We start from the raw sequence: 16,602 nt of genomic DNA on the forward strand, positions 1-16,602 counted from the left end.
CAGTTGGTGGATACTGACCCTCAGGGAGGGAAACATAACCCCCCACACACACTCCTTAGGTGTGGGCTGTGCATCGCAGCTTCCTCCCACAGAGGACAGGGTTGGAAGGGCGAGGAAAACAGTAATCGTGGAGTGGAGAAACCTGACAGACACGACCTCTGCCAGGTGATCAAGGTCAACACCATCAGAGACAGGTCAGGTTGACGGTAGGCGCCGGATAGGATGTGATGAGAAGGGCGCTGCACCTCTGTGGTCTCCCTCCCAACAACCCGCTCCCCCAGTCCAATCTGGAAAAAAACAGACAAACTCCAACAGAGGGACACTCTACAATGACCCTGACCCATTCTCCTCAAGACTGTCAAGGTCATCAAAGCAAGAGGAGTCAAAGGAGCTATGACTAAATGTCATGTGGTGTCCTGGATGGGATCCTGGGACAGAAAAAGGACGTTAGGCAAAAAAATGAGAACGTGAAGTATGGACTTGAGTTAATGAAATGTATCAATATAGGTTCATAGATCATCCTAATATAAGATGTTAATAACTAGGGAGCTATTTGTGGGAACTCCGTAAATCTTCTCAATTTTTCTGTGAATTTAAAACTGTTCTAAAAAATGAAGTTTTTTAAAACTGTCTAACTCATCCTCACTGGGATCATCTCCTAGCTTCCTTGAGTTGCTGAGTTAACTAGTTTTTGTGCTTACTCCTGCTTGAATGTTCGGGTTATGTTACATATGAAACCTAAATACAGAGGTGTATGGACAGCTTAAGGGGTTTCATCCCACCTTTGGCCATCTGATGGAAATTTCTGGGTCAGCTGCATGAGGAGGAGGCTGTAGGCTGCCGAGCCCTGCTCCTCCCCCAACCCTGGACTGTGGCCATCACGCCAAGTTCAACTGTGATACATCCCTTCATCAGTGCTCTGGACCAGTTTGTAAAGTTGAAATGGAAAGCCCGTCGAATAATGGGCCACCTCCCAGCTAGAGTCCCTGAAAATACCATTACAAAAGGCCTCCCCTACTGGGCACACTGTACTGCTGGCACCTGCGGACAGGCGGATCACTCTCCCCAGGTACCCCTGCCCTGCAGCCACGAGGATGCCTACCGGTGTCTGGGCTGGGGTCCCGGCCAGGCAGTCCAAGCGCTGGACTCACTTCCCGCCCAGAGGGGTGGGGTCCCTGAGCTGGTGTCCCACTAGGGGCCGGCTAGGTGTCCGTGGGATGGCTGCACATCGAGCCCCACCTGGGAAGCCCCCGGGTGGGTCACTGGCTGGCAGGCTCCTACCACCAGGAAGTTCCTGAAATCTACAGGGAGTTGGTGTCCCCACCCAGTTCTCCTGGAGTCTGAGCTCTGCTCCTGTCTGGCTCGGAGGGTGCCTGGGAGCGGCCAGGGGCCCCTGGCCTCCTGGAGGCGGCAATGGATGCAGCCCACAGGCCCCTGCGTGAGAGGGAAATGGATATATTGCCCCCTCCCCACAACACCACCCTCTTCTGGGCTCTGTCCTGAGGGTGGGGACACTGCATGGTGGGGTGGGAACTATGCTCCGCCCAGGACCCTGCTCTGTCCCCGGACCCCAGCTGCTGCCCATTTTTGCCCTCCGAGGAAGCCCCACCTGGCCACACCTGGGGATGGCTGTGTTTGCAGGTAACCCCTGCTTGGGGACCAGGCGGGGCCTGGGAAGGACTCTCAGCAGAAACCCAGCAACCCGGGGCCTCCCTGTCTGCGTGCCTGGCAACCAACTGCCAAGGGAATGCAGGGGTTGGCCCTGGACTCTGCCTTCCAGGGGATGTGGGGCCCCTCTGCTCCCTGGCAGAGGCGGGTCTCCAGGAGGGACACTGAGCACAGCGTCAGATCCTTCAATGACACCAGGGCTCATGCTGCTTGTGGATAGCTGAGTGGTGCTCTCTTGCAGATAATTGACGACCGGGGTGGGAAGGGGCCTGCGGCCTCCACTCTCCTGCTTCCCAGGATGCTGGACTCCTCTGTGGCAGATCAAATGGCCCGACTGACCCTGAAACTCTTGGAGAAGGTAATACAGCCAGGTAGAGGGGTGCAGCTTTAAAAGGCAAGACATTGTTCCTATAAGAGCTCCTGCGTCTGAACAAATGCTCTCCTGTGGTTTTTAGCCTCATGATGAAGGACTGGTTTCTTGTTTTTTCTTCTGTGTTTACAAAGAACTAAGTAGGTTCTTCTGGCAGTCTCTGCAGCCAGGAGGCAGTCATGAAAGCACCCACAGGCCCAAGCACTTCCAAGGCCCCATGAAGGTCCCCCAAGGAGCTTCTGGGCTTCCTTCAGTGTTTTAGAGAAGACAGAGACAAGCCCCTCTCCACCCATGCAAGACTGACATTCCTCAGGCTGGGCCTGGGGCTGGCGGCCTGGAGGACGTTCCTCACTCTGATTCACTCTTCTCTGGGGGTCTGCATGATCCTCCCAGCCCTGCACCTCCCCCCAGTCGGGTTGCCCATGGGCCACCTTGGAGGGGCTGCAGGGGTTACCCCGGACGGGCCCAGATCGTGGCTGCCCAGCCCAGAGCCAGCTGAGTCCTGCTCTTCAGAAAGCTGTGTGAGGGGCCACATATATCAGAGCATCTGCCTTTGGAGTTTAAAGTGGAACGTGTGCATTGTATGGAAGTGACACACACAGAGAGGGGACGATGACCCTTGCCGTCTGTCCCACACCGCTGTCGCACAGCTCTTCCTGCTCAGTCCCCTCCATCTGGGGCGCTGGTTCCTCCAGAACCCTCTGGGTTATTCCAGGAGTATGGGGCAGGTGCCACGCCTGCCCATGCCCTGCTCACACCCAGCCTGCACCTGGGGACCGAGCCCAGGTCCCCATCATAATGTCATTTCCTCACAGAAACTGCAGCAGGAACGTGAGGATGTGGAAGGGGATTCTGAGGACCCCCACCTCATGCCAGGTAAGAGCCGGCTGCATGGGGAACCCCCTTCTGCTCAGGTCCCTCCTCGTTCTGTGACCACAAATTGCGCTTGGTCTTGCTGCTCCATCCAGAGCTGAAAGCTTTGGTTTTCATCTTTACACATGCACAGCCCAGGGACTGTTGAGCGCATCCTCACCTTTAGTCTGAAAATACCAGGACTGGGTCCATCACCCCCATTTTGTAGATGAGGAAATAGAGGCCCATGCCACCCCAGATCCTGGGCAGGTGAGGCTGGAGTTCTGACGCGTCTGCACTTTGGTGCCAGGTTTGTCCCCAGGACACGAGGACCCGCCGGACACTGCCCTGCAGAGCGCTCTGAGAACCAGGAGGGACCTTCTGCAGAGACTCAGGGTAGGCCCGCAGTGCAGCAAGCCTTGGCCGGCGCTCAGGCGCGTGGGGGTGGCCGTGTCTGGTCTTTCTGGTTCTCTGGGACCCGTGGGTGGGTCACTGGCGTCCATGAGCAGCGAGCCTTGGCTGGCACCTGGGTCCCACAGTGGCTTACTGTCTGCGGGCTGGGCTGACAAGCAGTGCGGGACCAAGAGCCCTGCTCCCACGCACACGCAGGGGTGGAATGCCGCGCACAGCCCGCCTCCCACCGGAACTGGGAGTGGAGGCGGCGGGGCGGGGCCCAGAATGAGTCCGGGCCACGTGCTGGGTCCACCGACCCTGTGATGAGTCCGCGACTCTGTAGCCAAGGAGACTCTGAGGTGGCTGGAACCTGCAACTACTTCGCAGCGTTTGGTAAATTTCAAGAGCAGCGTTATTGTCACTGTGCCCCGCATGAGGCGCCACGCCCCTCTGCCACTCTGGTTGCCTTGCAGGAACAACACCTCGCGGACAAGCTCCTTCGTACCTGGAGGGCGCCGAGCACAGCAGCCCGCGGGCCAGTGCTGTCCCCACAGCTGCCCCCAGGGAGTTACGGCGCCACCTCGCAGCCCCTACCGGCCCCAGAGCTGCCGCTTCAGGTCATCCAACACCAGGTAGGTCTCCCTCCCAAGTGCCCACAGAGACCCATCAAACAGGTCTTTCTCTGCGACGTCAGCAGCTTTGTGACAGTGGTCTGAAGAGGGTTGTTGACCCATAGCCAACAGGGTGCAGCTACTGCATCTACTGCCCTCAGGGGACCTCGGTGGCTCAATCTGCCAGTCCTGTAGGCCCCTGAGACAGGGCTTTGGGGAGGGCCAGCCTCTTCCCCTCCTTACAGATGGGAGGCTGGGGTCTGGCCCCAGGTCCTAACGGTTGCTCTAGGAGTAGTATTAGGAAATTCAGCCTCAGGAGGACCCTGGATTGGGGGAAGATGTGTGTCAACTCTTTTTCAAAATTTCATAATGAAGCTTAACGAAAAAAGGTAAAAGGGTTCCAGTTTTGAGAACCTTGTACCTTTTTTCATCATCTGGGTTGCAAACAGTATCAAGTGGCGGTGGCTTTCTTGAGGGAAAGGGATTGTATCAGAGGCCAGCTGGGTGCCCAGAGGAGGGACGCAGCTGTGGCACAGCGGGGCCTGGGGAGATCAGTGTGACGGGGGAGAAGACAGGGCCCATGAGGTGGGCAGGCCGAGCTGAGAAGGTTCTGCACTGGCCGGCCAGGAACACTGAGGGTGGCGGCAGGCTGGGTCTGGGACCCAGAGGACACTAGTTCTTGGAGAGAGGACTCTGGCAGCACATGGTGGGTGGTGTCAGGGATCCATGCTCACGGGGCCCCAGAGCCCCCTTTGCTCCAGGCTGTCTCCCAGCCCACGCCCTGTGGTCTTCACCTGGAACCCCTTCCAGCTGGGAGTGTGGGCTGTCCGTGTAGGAGGCTCCCTCAGCCCCAAGCCTGTTCATACTTCCTGTCCTTGACCAGGGCCTGGCCATGTTTGCGAGTTTCAGCCTCAGGCCCAGTGACACCAGGAGGGCACACAGGGCCCTTGGTCACTGGATTTCTAGAGGCTGGACTCAGCAAGGACAGGCAGAGTGCCCAGAGGGCCTCCTTGGTCCATGCCAGGGGGCAACGATGGCTGTGGCCAAAGCTGGCCAGTCATCTGTGTTTGCACAACTGGCAAGCTAAGCAGGCTGCTACATTTTAAGTGTTTGGGGGGAAAAATCAAAAGAATAATAGTTTGGACACACGAAAACGATATGAAATGAAGCCTCAGTGTTCATCCATAGTCTCAGTGGACCAGCCTCTTTAGTTGATGTGTCTGTGCCAAGCAGCTGCCTGGGGCCCAGATGGCCACTGTCTGGCCCTCCACAGAGAAAGCTTGCCCCCCACGGCCTGTGGTGCCGCCTGCGAACTGAGAGGGAAGACTGGGGGTCAGGCCTTGAACAGCAGGGGGAGGGGAAGGAGGATTGACAGCAAACGGGTTCCTGGGGCCCGCTCAGCACCCAGGGCATGCTGGGAATCCTCAAGCTTTTATTTTGACTCGAGAGAAGCCAGAGGTTCTTTTCATGACGGGGTCATTGGGTGCCTCTATGAAGCAGGATGAATGAAGCCAAGGGTTAGCGTAGCCAGCTGAAGCCAGGAAATGTGGGAGACATGAAAAATACCACGTATGCGTCAGCTCAGGCACCATAACAAAGTGCCACGATGGGCGGCTTAAACAACAGAAGTGTGTCTCACAGTTCTGGAGGCTGGAAATCCAAGATCAAGGTGCCGGCCAATCTGGTTCCTGGAGGGGATTCTCTTCCCGGCTTGCAATGCCGCTTCTCACAGTCCTCACATAACAGAGAGAGCTCTGCTGTCTCTCTTCATAAGGGCACCGGTCCTATTGGATCAGGACCCCACCCTTATGACCTCATTTAACCTTTGTCACCTCTTCACAGGCCCTGTCTCCAAATACAGTCACATTGGAGGTTAGCGCTTCAACAGATGATGGGGGGGGGGGCTTACACAAACATTCAGTCCATAACATACTTCTCCTAAGTGATGGTTACCTATTCAGCCATCAATTCAACCTCTAGGGTTAAGCATTTAAAGTTACCCTTGGATGGATGGATAGACAAATGGATGTGTGGATGGGGCTGGGGTAGGTGGATAAATGGTGGAAGGAAGGAAGGAAGGGTAAATGATGGATGGATGGATGGATAGATGGGGGGATGGGCAGGGATGGGTGGGTGGGTGACTGCTGTAGATACTACAAGGACACATTCAGGTAGCTAACCACCTGGCTCTTCCTAGGTCCCCCAGCCTCCTACCACCATCATTCAGCAGCTACCTCAGCAGCCACTCACTGCACAGCTCCCCGCTGCCCAGGCCTTCCCCACTCAAAGGTCAGGAAGTATTAAGGAAGGTAAGTGTTCCATATTAATACTGTATGGGCTTATGAAATTCTGTGCTCAAGGAAAAATAGTTGTAAGCAGGATGGTTATTGAGGGTCAGCTTTGGCTGCTCGACTGAAGTTACGTGTCCCCAACATGAAAACAGCTTGAACTTTGAGAAAGGCTTCCAGTCACTAGCTCTGCAAAAACCTCGGTTAAATTGCTTCTTCTTTTTAAATAACTTTTGAATACTTGACTTTTAAACTTGCTTTATTGGGATGGCATAGAGTAACTTGCACATATTAAAACGTACAATTTGATAAGTTTTGACATGTGCGCACACCCCTGAGCCATTACTACGTCAAGAGAGGGAAGAAACCACCAACTCGAAAGCTCCCTCAGCCCTTTTCACTCCCTGCTTTCTGCCCCCACAGGCAACTGCTGATCAGCTCGTCACTGTGTGTGCGCTTGCATTTTCTAGACTTTTATGTGCAGGGAGGGAATCACACAGGATGAACCCTTTTGTACGTTCACTCGGCGCGATGGTTTTAAGAGGCATGACCGCAGCTGTGTCCCTTGGCACCGCCGAACCAGTTTCTGTGTCCTTCTGCCTGTTGACGGACATTTGGGATGTTTGCAGGTTTTGGTTACCACCCACAAAGCTGCCGTGGGCGTTCAGGCCCGAGTCTCCCTGCAACGTGTCCGCATCTCTCCTGGTGAATACGGGAGTGGAGCGGCTGAACGGCAGGCAGTATGTCCCCGCTCCCACAGAGCCTATACCACTGTGACCCCCCAGTCGGAGGCTCCAGTCCTGCATGTCCTCAGCTGGCCGATTTAATGGGGGCGGTGGGCACTCACTGCCGTTTCAATCGGCGTTTCCCTAGTGACTGACAGTGCTGGCGCCAAGGACACACAGACCCGTGTGTAGGGTCGTCTGACCAGTTGTGTCCCAGTGACTGCAGCTCACTTGTTGAGTCAGTGCAGCATGAGCCAGTTCGGGTCCCACAGCTCACGCCTGGTGGTGCCGGGGGCAGAGCCGGCACTCTCACAGGGCAGCCCTGCCAGTGTGTCCCTGTTACCCCTTGTTGGTCTTTCCAGATGAACTTTAGTGACATCTGTTGGGTTCCAGAGGCAAACTGAGCAATCCGGGTGTGTGTGTGTATGTGTACATATGTGTGCTTGTATGTGTGTGCGCATTCACACATGCTTGTATGTGTACATGTGTGCTTATGTGTTTTTGCATGTACGCATGCCTATGTCTTTGTGTACATGTGCGCTTGTATATGTGTGTGCATGTGTGTATGTGTACATGTGCTTATATGTGTGCATGTGCTTATGTGTTTATGTGTACAGTGTGTGCACACACATGTGCTTGTGTGTGCACGTGTGCTTGTGTGTTTGTGCATGTAGATATGCTCCTGTCTGTCCATGTGTGCATGTATGTGCAAGTTTGTGCTTGTTTTTATGTGTACGTGTCCTTACATGTGTTTTGTGAGCATGTACACGCACACATGTGTTTGTGTGTACATGTGTGTGCTTATGTGTGCACATGCATGTGCTAATGTGTGTTTGTGTACATGTGTGCTTGTACGTGTTTGTATGTGCAAAGGCTCACGTACCTTAAAAGAGAAAACATGGCATTTAAAAATCACTGGCAGAAATGGAATGTTCCATATGTAGCTAGCTATTTAGAAAAAGCAAAGTCAAGTTCGTGCTCTTTATTCCAGAACGAATCCAACTGGTCAAATATTTCAATGTAAAAGTGTGAACTCTCAGAAGAACTGTGACAGCACTCGAGACTGTTGGGCCGTTGGCTATAAAGTCAAACACAGTGTCCTGTGCCACCTCCTCGCCCACCAACTGGGGACTTGGGACACGGTGGCTCCCTGCTCACTTGACCTACTCGTCACTGTTACCCTTTCAGTCCTGCCTGTTAGAACAACTTCACAGAAATACACATGATATCATTCCACACAGGAAACATTGTTAGAATTTACCTCACCCTGTTCTGTATCTTGGGCCATCCTTCTGGAATCGTTTTCTACCATCTTGAAATCTTTCATAAGTTTCTTTATAACAGGCTACTGAGTCTCCCGTGTTGTTTACTTTCTTGCAAATGTTCCATTCCCCCCCCCCTTTAAAAAGAAACCTTTTAAATATATATGTATTTAAGTGTGTTTTTCCAGGACCCATCAGCTCCAAGTCAAGTAGTTGTTTCCATCTAGTTGTGAAACGCGCAGGTCACTGGCCCATGCGGGGATCGAACCGGCAACCATGGTGTTTATGAGCATCGTGTTCTAACCAACTGAGCCATCCAGCCGCCATTTCCCTTGGGTCTTAAACACTAGTTTTGCTGCATATTCAAATCTAGGTCGATACCTATTTCCTCTGGACAGGTCCGAAGGACCCTTGTGATTACCCTGGGCCCACCCAGATAATCCAGGATAATCTCCCCATCTCAAGATTCCCTTTTAAAAATTAATTAACTTAAAATATTGTGGTAAAAACACACAAAATTTAGCATCGTGACCATGTCTGAGTGGTGATAACTATATTCATTTTTTTAATTTAATTTTTATTGGGGAATATTGGGGAACAGTGTCTTTCTCCAGGGCCCATCAGCTCCAAGTCAAGTCATTGTCCTTCAATCTAGTTGTGGGGGGCGCAGCTCAGCTCCAAGTCCAGTCGCCATTTTCAATCTTTAGTTGCAGGGGGCGCAGCCCACCATCTCATCCTGGAGTGGAACCCGCAACCTTCTTGTTGAGAGCTCGCGCCTAACCAACTGAGCCATCCGGACACCCCGTGATAACTGTATTCAAATGCGCCCCAGATCTGGGCTGGCTCGGTGGCTCAGGCTGTTAGAGCTCCATGCTCCTAACTCTGAAGGCTGCCGGTTCGATTCCCACATGGGCCAGTGGGCTCTTAACTACAAGGTTGCCAGTTCAATTCCTTGAGTCCCGCAAGGGATGGTGGGCTATGCCCCCTACAACTAACAACGGCAACTGGACCTGTAGCTGAGCTGCGCCCTCCACAACTAAGACTGAAAGGACAACAACTTGACTTGGAAAAAAGGCCTGGAAGTACACACTGTTGCCCAATAAAGTCCTGTTCCCCTTCCCCCAATAAAATCTTTAAAAAAAAAATGTGCGACAGATCTTTAGAACTTCCCATCTTCCCAAACTGAACTTTGGTCCCCATTAAGCACTACCCGCCACTCTCTCCCCCAGCACTGGCACCACTACTTCCTGTCTCTGGATCTGACTCCTCGGGGACCTCGTGTGAGGGGACTCATAGTGTTTGTCCTTCTGTCTGGCTCGTCACAGTGTAATGTCCTCAGGGTTCCTGCATGTGGCAGCTGGTGTCAGAATGCCCTCTTTCTTAAGGCTGAGTCACATTCCACTGCGTGGACGGACCATGTTTTGCTTGTCGGTCCATCCGTCCATGAGGACGGGGGCTGCCTCCATCCATCCCAAGATTCTTGACTTAATCACACCTGCAAGGTCCCCCCTTTTCCCTGTAACAAAACGTGGTAACAGGTTCAGGGGGTTAGGATGTGGCCATCGCTGGGGTCACTACTCAGCCACCACACTATCCAATCACATTGGGATCCCACAGGTTGTGAGCCCATTCTTTTTGGGGTTGGGGGTTCCAGTTCTTTCCAGTGGGGGGGCTAGTACAGCAGAGCTGACGCACACGTGGGGCCCGTGCCCAGGAATGAGATGTCCCGTTGTCACGCCACGGAAGGAAGGGAGAATTTCAGGTGCCCACAGCACTTCTCCAACGCTGGGTGTTCTTCCATTTTCACCAGCTTGGTGGGTATGCCATGGTAGCTCGCTCTGGTCTCGATTGGCATTTCACCATTTCATATATTTATTGGCCATCTGAATATCCTCTTTTGTGACGTGTCATTTAAGTATCTTGCCCGTTTGTCCGTCAGGCTGCCTGCCTCTCGTTGATTTCTAGGAATTCTTTATACATCCTACAGTGGCTCCCTTTATGAGCCATGTATTGCAAATATCAAGTCCCGTCTGTGGCCTGCCCTCTTCCACTTCACGGTGTCTTTGGATGAACAGAAGTGAATTTTAATACAGCTCAGTTTTCAGGCTTTTCCTTATGGCTGGTGCCTCTGGTGTCCTGTTTAAGAAGTCCTTACCTGCTCCAGGTCGTATCTTCTCCTATGGCTTTGTTTACCTTTCCCGTTCAGAGTTACAATCCATCTGGAGATTTGTGTGTGCTGTGGCTTACGGATCAATGTTATTTTTTTGCCATGGACATTAGTTTGACCCTGTGCCATTTACTGAAGACTCTGTCCCACTGTACTGATGTGTCCCTTTGTCATGAGGCAGTAGTGAATGGCGTGGGTCCATTTCCGTGCCCTCTGGTCGTCTTCATCTTTTCACACCTGACTGTCAGTGGGAGTCCTGCGGGCCTGACTGGAGACGCATCCTCCTCAGAGCTGCCGGTGGTGGGGACAGCCCCAGGCCCATGTCCTCGAGGGTCTCTCCAGGTGGGCTGCCAGACTCAGCCTCCCCACTCTTGTCTTGTGGGGCCGTCCCCACAGCTGTGGTGCTGCAGGAGTCTGGCTATGGGCCCCCATCCCCATAACTCCCCAGCCCTGTGGCAAAATCAGTCAGTCAGAGCTCTCCAGAGAAAAAGAACCGACAGGAGTTGTACACAGAAAGAAAGATGGGTTTTAAGGAACTGGCCCGTGCTATTATGGAGGCCTGGCTAGTCCAACATCTGCAGATGGGCTGACCGGCCGGGGACCCAGGGAAGCATTGTGGTTGAGTGGGGAGGCTGTCTGCTGGCGTGTCATGTCTTGTTGGAGCCCCTGGTCCTAGGCCTCCAGGCTCCTGTTTGTGTGACTGCTCCTAGGGGACCCACCTTCGTTTGGTGAGGCTGAAAGAGGCTGGAGGAAATGCCTACTTTCCAGGGCCTGGTTGCTGTGGAAAGGACCCATGTTTACCTCTCACACCTACAAAATTTACGTCATGGTATCCAGAGTTGGTGAATGTCTTAGTTTTCTGGGGCTGCCATACAAAGCACCACAAGCCAGGTGGCTTGAAACAGCAGAAATCTCCTCTGCCAGTCTGCAAGCCAGAAGTCCAAAATCAAGGTGTTGCGGGGCTGCACTCCTTCCAGGGCACGGTCTTCCTGCCTCTTCCAGCAGTGGCTCCGGGTGGTTCTAGGCGTCCTGGGCTTGTGGCTGCATCGCTCCAGTGTCTGCCTGGTCATCACATGGCCTCCTCTATGTGTCTCCCCTTCTGTCTCCATGTCCCTCCGCCTCTCTCTTGAGGCATCTACTAGTAGGAAGGCAAAGTGGAGGTGATTGTCCAGAGCCCACCTGGGCCCGGGAGCGCGCCTGGGCCCGTCCACACACTTCACAGCATACACACCCTCTGACCTGGAAGTTTCACATCTGGGGAGGTCACAGACCCCTGAGCCGGTGGCCCTGGGGATCGTAATGCACTACATCTGTTTCAACACGCTGTCTGGAAGCTCTGTTCTCAGGTGAGGCCCCGCCAGGCGGAGCAGGCGGTGAGTGACAGCCCCACCCCTTTCAGACATGGTGGAGATGCTGCTGCTGCAGGCAGCACAGATGCACCAGGTCATCATGCAAAGCCTGATGCTCCAAGCCCTGCCCCCATCGGCGCTGGCACCCTCCCGTGGACCGCAGGCCACACCCCTGCACCCCACCCTGCAGGTAGGCTCAGCCTGGAGCAGACACCAGGCAAAGGAGGCCACCCAAGTCAACACCCCAGGACCTGGGCGGCTTCTCTTCTGGAATCTGTGCATCTGTGTAACTCTGAAAAGCACAGTTTGGGCTCTGGGGGGTCTGTGATGAGCTGTGAAGCCTCCCAGTGCTCCCCTGTTCCCCCAGATGAGGAAGGGGTCGTGCAGTCTGGGGCCCAGAAACCTGCCACCTTGGGCCAGGCTCTCCCAACGCTCCCGTCCCCTCCGGCTCCGGCTCCGCCCACCCCGGTCTCTGGCCCCGCCCGCCCCCGGCTCCGGCCCCGCCCACTCCGGGCTCCCGTCCCGCCCCAAGCCCGGAACCCGGCGGAGGGGCAGGCGAGCCGCAGCGCCGCGTCGCGTTGAAATGGGCCGCTGCGTGTGCCGATCTCCCGCAGCGGGCTCACGCCGCCGTCCCGCGAGCTGAGAAGCGGAAGCCGCCGTCCGTGCACCACCACCACCACCACTACGCGCCCCCAGCCCCGCTGCAGGCCGTCCCTGCGCCCGGCTCACCCGCGCCTTACTCCGTGTGGTCCCCGGTGGTCCCGGCCACCGCCCTCCCGCCGGCCGCCAGCTTCCTGCCCACCGTGCGCCACGTGACCGGCCCTCCAGCCGCTGCCCTGAGCGCGTAGGTCCTGGCGGGGCTCAAGGCCAGCTTGCTGTGGGCTGCGGGAGGACCCCAGGCCCGGGTCGCCCCTTCCCACCCCTGCCGAGAAGCCAGTGGACGTCCGGTCTCTGTCAGGCCCGCAGGGTGCAGCGCGGAACCTGGAAAGGACCCCACGGCGTCCTCCCGGGGAGCTGCCCGCTGCTTGGGTCATTTGTTCAGCCCAGCAGGGGGGCTCTGGGAGTGTCCAGTACAAGCACGGTGGGCGAGGGCCCCAACCCAGCCTGGCAGCAGGAGCCAGACCCAACAGTGACAGCACCCAGACATCTTGCCTTTCCTTTAGGGTGGCATCCGACGACGCCCTGCCCGCTCAGGTTCCGGGCGTGTGAGCCCCACGATGGCCGGCCGGTCCTTGTCCTCCCAGCAGAGGAGTGGCCGGAAAACCAGGCGGAAGCCCGGCAGCCGTCCCTGGCGGCGGACTCGGGAGGGTCTTAAGGAAACAGGGATTTCCTTAGGAAAGTTGCCCTGGAGCCACAGAAGGAAAGACCCATAGATTTAGCCACATAAGAATATAAACCTTCCTACGGGAAAAGTACCATGACCCGTCAAATAGACTGAAAACTGGGAGATCTGCTGTCCACCCGGGTGGCCGTGCTGAGGGGCAGAAGGAGCGAGCTGCAGAGTGTGAGCTGATGTCCTGTGAGGAAAGCGCTACTGTGTGGCTGGACCCACATGCAGCCCAAGTCCTGCTCCAGAGATGAACCGGCAGAAGCTGCACATGGCCACCGGACTCTGTTCCATTTGCTCTTCTGCTTCTCTTGGAAGAACCAAAATGAATACGTTACCTTTACTGTCTTTGGTACGTTTTCTTCTTGGAATTATGTCCTCTTGCTGTTTTAATAGTCTTCATGTAAGTGTCATTTTTAAGTATCACGACTGTTTTCATGGCCGCTTTGGGGCAACTGATCTGGTTCCATACAAGTAGGAGCCCTGTCTTCGCATCCATGGACGGTCGTGGGGTCTCCCGAAGGCTTGTAAGAGGAAGCAGGGCGCCCTTGGAGCTGCCTTTTCACTGCACGCGGACTCCCTCCGGGCTGACCAGGAGGTCCGTGCCCACCAGTGGGCTGAGCCACGTCTCTCGATGAACAAAGGTCTGACCTGATTTCTTATTTTCACATTAACTTTTTCTAATCTGGCTTTTCTCTTTGGCTTTATTTATCAACATTATTAAAACTCAGCTCAGTGCACCTTCTGTGTAGGAAAATCCCAGCTCTTCCCTCGTGTGTTTCTTCCCCATGAATGTCCTTCACTCTCACAAGGACACCTCCTTTGTGGGGAGGCTGCTGCTCCCCACAACCACACGCGGGTCTCCAACTCCTGCTGGTTCCTACAGCTCACTCCAGTCCTGACACCATCTACCCCCTGAGCGCGGCAGGTCCCACAGGTGAGGGCTCAGTCCCACAATCGGCCCCGCCCCCTCACTTGTGATGCCAATCACAAGTCCACATGGTCACCTGTGCTTCTGACCCACTGGCTATAGACCAGAGGTCCCCAAGAGCCCTCCTCGGTTCCCTTAACTGGAACAGCGCACAGAGCTCAGGGACACCCTGATATTTTCCAGTCTATTAAAGGACATGATGAAGGACACAGATGACGAGTCAGATGAAGAAACACACTGCCGACGCCTGGGAGGCTCCCGAGCACAGGGGCTTCTGTCCTGTGGAGTTAGGTGTGCGCCCACCGGAAGCTCCCCGAGCCCCGTACTGTTGGGATGTTACGGAGGCTTCCTCTCGTAGGCATGATGGACCATTACCTCCATCGCCAGCCCCTCTGCCCTCTGGAGGGTGGGAGCGGGGCTGGGCGTTCCCAGCTTCTAATCACCTCCATCCAGGAGTCCCCCAGAGTCGCCTCACTAGGTGACTGTCATCCAGGAAGTTCCATGGGATTTTGGAGCTCGGCGTCAGGAACCGGGAGCAGAGACGGATATATATTTTTTCTATTAGCTCACACATGGCCTTGCTGGGTCAGCAGGGTTGAAGGAAACATGTACCTGCTCCCAGGAGTGTCGGATGCTGTGGAGCCCAGGATGGGGCACCGCGGGCCAGGCCACACCTGAGGGGGGCACGGGCGAAGGTACCCCAGACGTGGTCCCCCTTGGTCCCTTTCAAGCCAGCCTGGGGAAGCTGAAGAGGTCAGAGCAGGCCCTGGAAGCGGGATGGGTTTGCCTGGGAAGAGGTCATGGGTCAGGTGCCTTGAGGTGGTGGTTGGGGCTTTGCAGGACGTGATATTGTGACGTAAGAAACATGTATTTGGTCTTCGTCCTAGTTCCTGGCACAGAGCTCCCGGAACCCTCTAATTCCCAGGTGATGGGGTGAGAGGAGCCCCCGAGAGCCACACCTGACATTATTCTAATGAGGGGACCTGGGCCCCTGGAGAGCTTCGGGATGGAGCTGGTCGCCAGGGGAACCAACCAGGGATGAGAGGGCTGGGCCTTCACCCCACCCCCAACCTTAGAAGTGACTGACTCTATCGTACCTGGGTGATGGGACCCTAAGCGATGGGGTTGGTGAAGCTTCTGGGGGCGTGGGTGATGCACCCGACTCTAAGAGCACGAGTTCCTGTACCCTGGGCCCCTCCCCCCCCACGTCACCCGAGGGACCCTTCATCTGGCTGTTATCCGTGTCTGTGGTCATGTACGAGGGTTTGCCTGAGTTCTGTGAGCCATTCCAATTATTGAACCGGAGGAGGGGTCGTCTGAACCCAAATTGTAGCAAAGTTGGTCAGAAGTGGGGGGGTCTGGTGAGGCTGAGGCCTTAACTTGTGGGGTCTGCATAAGCTCCTGTTGTGAGTAGTTTTCTCTGAATGGCTGAGCGCTCGGACCCGTGGTGAGGGGGCTCTGGGGGCTCCTACACTGTGCCCACCTGTGCCGTGATGGCAGTGACGCAGAGTCCAAGACCCGTGAAGCGAGAGGCACCGCGCAGGTGGCTGGAGCCTCAGCACACTCTGCCAGCCATGGATCTATGGGGGCTGGGTGTGCGTACACGCAGGACATAAGGGGCTCAGGGACCAAGCGCCTCCTGGAGAAGGAGGGGCCCGCCGGGCAGACACCGGGTCTGTGGGCCGCTCTGGAACCAGGGCCCTGGGGGCACAAGTGATCAGTGGAATGAAATAGAGCCAAGACAGCTCCACGCCTGGTGGCAGATGACACAGCTGCTGCTGGACAGTGGGCTGGCTTTTCTCCTATCAAGTCAGAAGGACACTTGACCACATTCTGTATTTTCAGAGATACATAGAAATCTCTGAATCAGGAAAAACCAATAGGAAAATGGCACAGCCCTGAGCAGTCACCTCACAGCAGAGCGTCACTGGTGACAGGAGAAATGCAGGACGGCTGCGGTGCACGCATGGACGCCCATCCAAGAGGAGGGGTCGGTGTGCCCAAGTCGGGGTCTGGACCCTGAGGTCATGCTACGGGCTGTGGGGGCGCAAGTGACCAGAAATACTGGGCGTCATCTGGTAAAGCTGGACCTCCCACCCCTGACCCCCCAGCACCCAGCCTGTGCCCGGATGTGACAGGATCACCAAGTCTCAGGACCCCTTCAGTCGCAGAAAGGATTCGGAGCCAAGAGCTCTGTGGCTCGTTACGTTGAGTTTAAACTGAGAACAAACTTAGCTGCCAAGCAGGCCACGTGTAGCCAATGGTGACTCAGGAGGGCCACAGGCCCAAGTCCCTGTCCCCAAGAGCCCGGGATCCACAGCCAGGTTGAGACAGGACACAAATCCGGTGGGAAATGCGTTTTCATGTCTCTAAAATTGACTCGTGGGGAAAGCAAATCCTCAGCATCGTAGCATCCCCGGATTTTAGGACCCAAGAGCATCTGAGAGGCTGGCCTTTCGCAGCTACCAGGGAGGCCCGGGTAGTGCAGGCCCCTGTGGGCTCAGTGCCTGGCCCCCCCAACCTGCTCCCGCCCATATGTACCCCCACCCCCCAGCCACGTGCCTCACCCTTCTGAGTGGCTGCAGAGGTGGGGGACAGAAAGGCCTCATTACCAAAGGCAGGACTCCAGGGAGGGGAGGGGAGATGCTCCGTCTCCCCA

General features: G+C 55.6%; 1 protein-coding gene across 1 annotated transcript; it reads left to right on the forward strand.

Annotated features, from left to right (window-relative positions):
• Positions 1 to 1,832: 1,832 nt before the first annotated feature.
• On the forward strand, positions 1,833 to 13,038 carry LG01H21orf58 (linkage group 01 C21orf58 homolog). The gene is made up of 8 exons (XM_074320922.1): positions 1,833 to 2,026; positions 2,854 to 2,914; positions 3,201 to 3,286; positions 3,757 to 3,915; positions 6,092 to 6,203; positions 11,736 to 11,846; positions 12,310 to 12,529; positions 12,849 to 13,038. The coding sequence occupies exons 1-8, from the start codon at positions 1,967 to 1,969 to the stop codon at positions 12,892 to 12,894; spliced, it is 855 nt and encodes a 284-aa protein (XP_074177023.1). The 5' UTR covers positions 1,833 to 1,966; the 3' UTR covers positions 12,895 to 13,038.
• The last annotated feature ends 3,564 nt before the right edge of the window (positions 13,039 to 16,602 follow it).

This window comes from Rhinolophus sinicus, linkage group LG01, assembly GCF_036562045.2.
Source record: "Rhinolophus sinicus isolate RSC01 linkage group LG01, ASM3656204v1, whole genome shotgun sequence".
Taxonomy (NCBI): Eukaryota; Metazoa; Chordata; class Mammalia; order Chiroptera; family Rhinolophidae; genus Rhinolophus; species Rhinolophus sinicus.